General features: G+C 38.0%; 1 protein-coding gene across 1 annotated transcript; it reads left to right on the top strand.

Moving 5' to 3' along the window:
* Positions 1-1,942: 1,942 nt before the first annotated feature.
* Positions 1,943-2,725, top strand: LOC134659296 (uncharacterized). Its single transcript, XM_063514948.1, has one exon. It carries the CDS (start codon positions 1,961-1,963, stop codon positions 2,723-2,725), a length of 765 nt encoding a protein of 254 aa, XP_063371018.1. The 5' UTR covers positions 1,943-1,960.

The following is a 2,725-nucleotide window of genomic DNA, read 5'->3' as shown; positions in this document are numbered from 1 at the left end:
CACTCTCCGAGCGTTCTTACTAGGCTTCGAGTACCCTTTATCAGGGTATTCTAGTCATAGTACGAATAAGATACCAAAATGTGATGAGAATATGAGAGTTCCTAAATGTGATGAGAATATGAGAGTTCCTAAAGTTGTAGATCCTCCTGAAGATACGCAATATAATGTTTTACATAACGTGGTTCAACCGTATGTAACTAAACTAAGAAGTACTTGTCAAGGAATAATAGAAGTTAGCAGAAAAGATCTCAGTAATACGTGTGAAGAAATGAAGAATGATATATCTACAAGTGGAGAAAAGATGATAAAATATTGTAGAGATGAAGATAATTATAATAGAAGAGTACAGATAGTGGCAAGTGCGGGTATGCTGGGTTATATATGGCCTGGTGGTCTACCTGCGAGATTTTTTCGGGCCGCTTGCGGTCTTGCTTGTACAGGGATGCTTTGTTTTCCAAAGGAAACTGATGCGACCATTAGAAAGCTTTCCTATTCGGCTGGAAGAGCAGTGATGAACGGGTATTATTTTATGACAGACAGCAAACCTCCGGACGAACGAAATGCGAGTCAAGATTTTTGTAAGAGTCCGCGCGAAAAATAAATTTCTTTTGGTTTCAAATAAATGACTTGTGATTTCATGCGTTTTGCTTATTTACTATTTGTTACATGATAGGTAGTTAGAGTCTGTGCAAAAAGAAAAGAGTTGTAGAATGTATGGGCTCATGGGCTCCCTTAACATTCCACGACTCTTCTCTTTCCACACATACTCTTAATAGAGTTAGAAAATGTTTGTTAAATTTGTAGTTAATAGGGAATATTACGCGAAAGTCTGCCTAAGGGGCGCCACTAAGGGTCTAACGCAAACGAGAGAGTCGAAATTTTGTTATCTAACCAAATCACTCTTGCATATTCGAGCGATAAAGAGGCAGATAGCAGAGTTTCGATTTCGCGTTTCCCGGTAGACCCTTTGTAAACAAACCGCCTAGATCAGTTGATTATCTGTGAAAACATGTCAAAAAAACAGTTTAAGGTACAGTATGTATAAGTTACTCTATGGTATACTTACGTCGCTAGTGCTGCAATCTGGCGGCAAAACATTGCAGTAATACTTTATTCTTTATTCTTTATTTCATTGTAGCCATGTTCATAATTCAGTAAGGTGTTACAAGTATAAAGCGGTAGGTACATGACACCCTGTAAGGGCACACAATATGATTATCCTTAAACTAAAAACATATATGTACATTAACTTAACTTATTTTATATTAGGTATACTCGATCCCTATTGGAACTTCGTCCGGGTGATGATTTTAATGTTCTGTCCTTCCCACGGGACTCAATTTAAACTATCTTCAGCATACCATGTTTCATCTTGACATGTTCAGCGGTTTATGGATGAAGAGGCAACATACAGACATAGAGCTAGGGCTCCTTTAGACGATGCGAGGACTTACTTTTCTAACTTATGTACAGTCAGCTGCAGAGATAACTGACCCTCCTGCTTAAAAATTGTTTGCAGGGGGGTCAACTATCTCTGCAGCTGACTGTACGTTACTTTCTAAATAGAGTCTGTGCGCAAAAAGAAGAGTGGTGGAATGTTCATGGAATGTGGTGAGGTTTTTATACATTTCCCGAGTCTTCTTTTTCCGAACAGAACCTACAATTAAGTAATTACTATTAAATAGGGAATTGTACGAGAAAGTTTTCATAGCTTTTGACAACGAGTAGAGTCTGTGCGAAAAGAGAAAAGCAAAGAGTAGTATAATATATATATGAGAAGAGTCGTGGATTGTATTGGGCCCCATACATTCCACTACTCTTCTTTTTCCGCACAGACTCTAAAAAGTTTGCCATCTTTTCATGCCATATTATTCACAAAGACTGTGGATCATCTGTCATGCGTCTGTCATTCATTGACATTATCATTTCCGCACTTTTTTTATAATAAAACAGCATTAAAATGCAAAAAATATCAGAAAATCATAGCAAGGTTAAATATTTCAAGGAAGATGATCAAGTGAATCTAGAAAGAAACAAAAACCTATATATTGCTGGAAAAATAAGCGGTATAGCTATTAAAACTGTTTTAAAAACCGCTAAATATTGTTTTATACCAACAGTCAATGCGGCTGCAAAAGTCGACACTCCTAAAAAACCTCCACCGATGAAATACAAAGATCTACCCATTTACGACTGCCCTCATAATCGTTGGAAAGAGTTTGAGAACGACAAAATCAAATGCCCAGACCGGAAAGTAACCCACGAATATCTCCTACCAACAGTAACGGAATACCGCAAGCAAGTATCAGGAATTATCAACACAGCTACTAACGAAATTAAGGATACTTACAGAGAAATCTCTAGAGATTATAGATCAGCAGAGAAGAAATTATTGGACAAAGCTAGATCTCCGGATAATATTAATCAGAGAATGGCTTTAGTGGGTACTGCTGGTGTGGCTGGTTTCATAAAAGGAAAACATGTTCTACGGCGTATATTTCTATCTAGTGCGCTCCTATTCGTGACTGGATCTATATGCTTTCCTACAGAGACGGATGAAGCCACCAGGACAGTTCTGTATATGCTTGGGAAGGCATTTGTGCCGTTATACAACTTCTATTTTAGAACTGATTGGTTAATGAGAGACAGAGTACCCTGTGAGAGGGATATGCCTAAAATACCTCCGCCTACGAAACCTTTGCCTGCGTGTCAACCGAAAAAGTAA

The sequence above is a fragment of the Cydia amplana genome, chromosome 24 (genome assembly GCF_948474715.1).
Source record: "Cydia amplana chromosome 24, ilCydAmpl1.1, whole genome shotgun sequence".
Taxonomy (NCBI): Eukaryota; Metazoa; Arthropoda; class Insecta; order Lepidoptera; family Tortricidae; genus Cydia; species Cydia amplana.
Note: the sequence above shows the minus strand (reverse complement) of the source record. Positions and strands in the feature narration are given on the sequence as shown.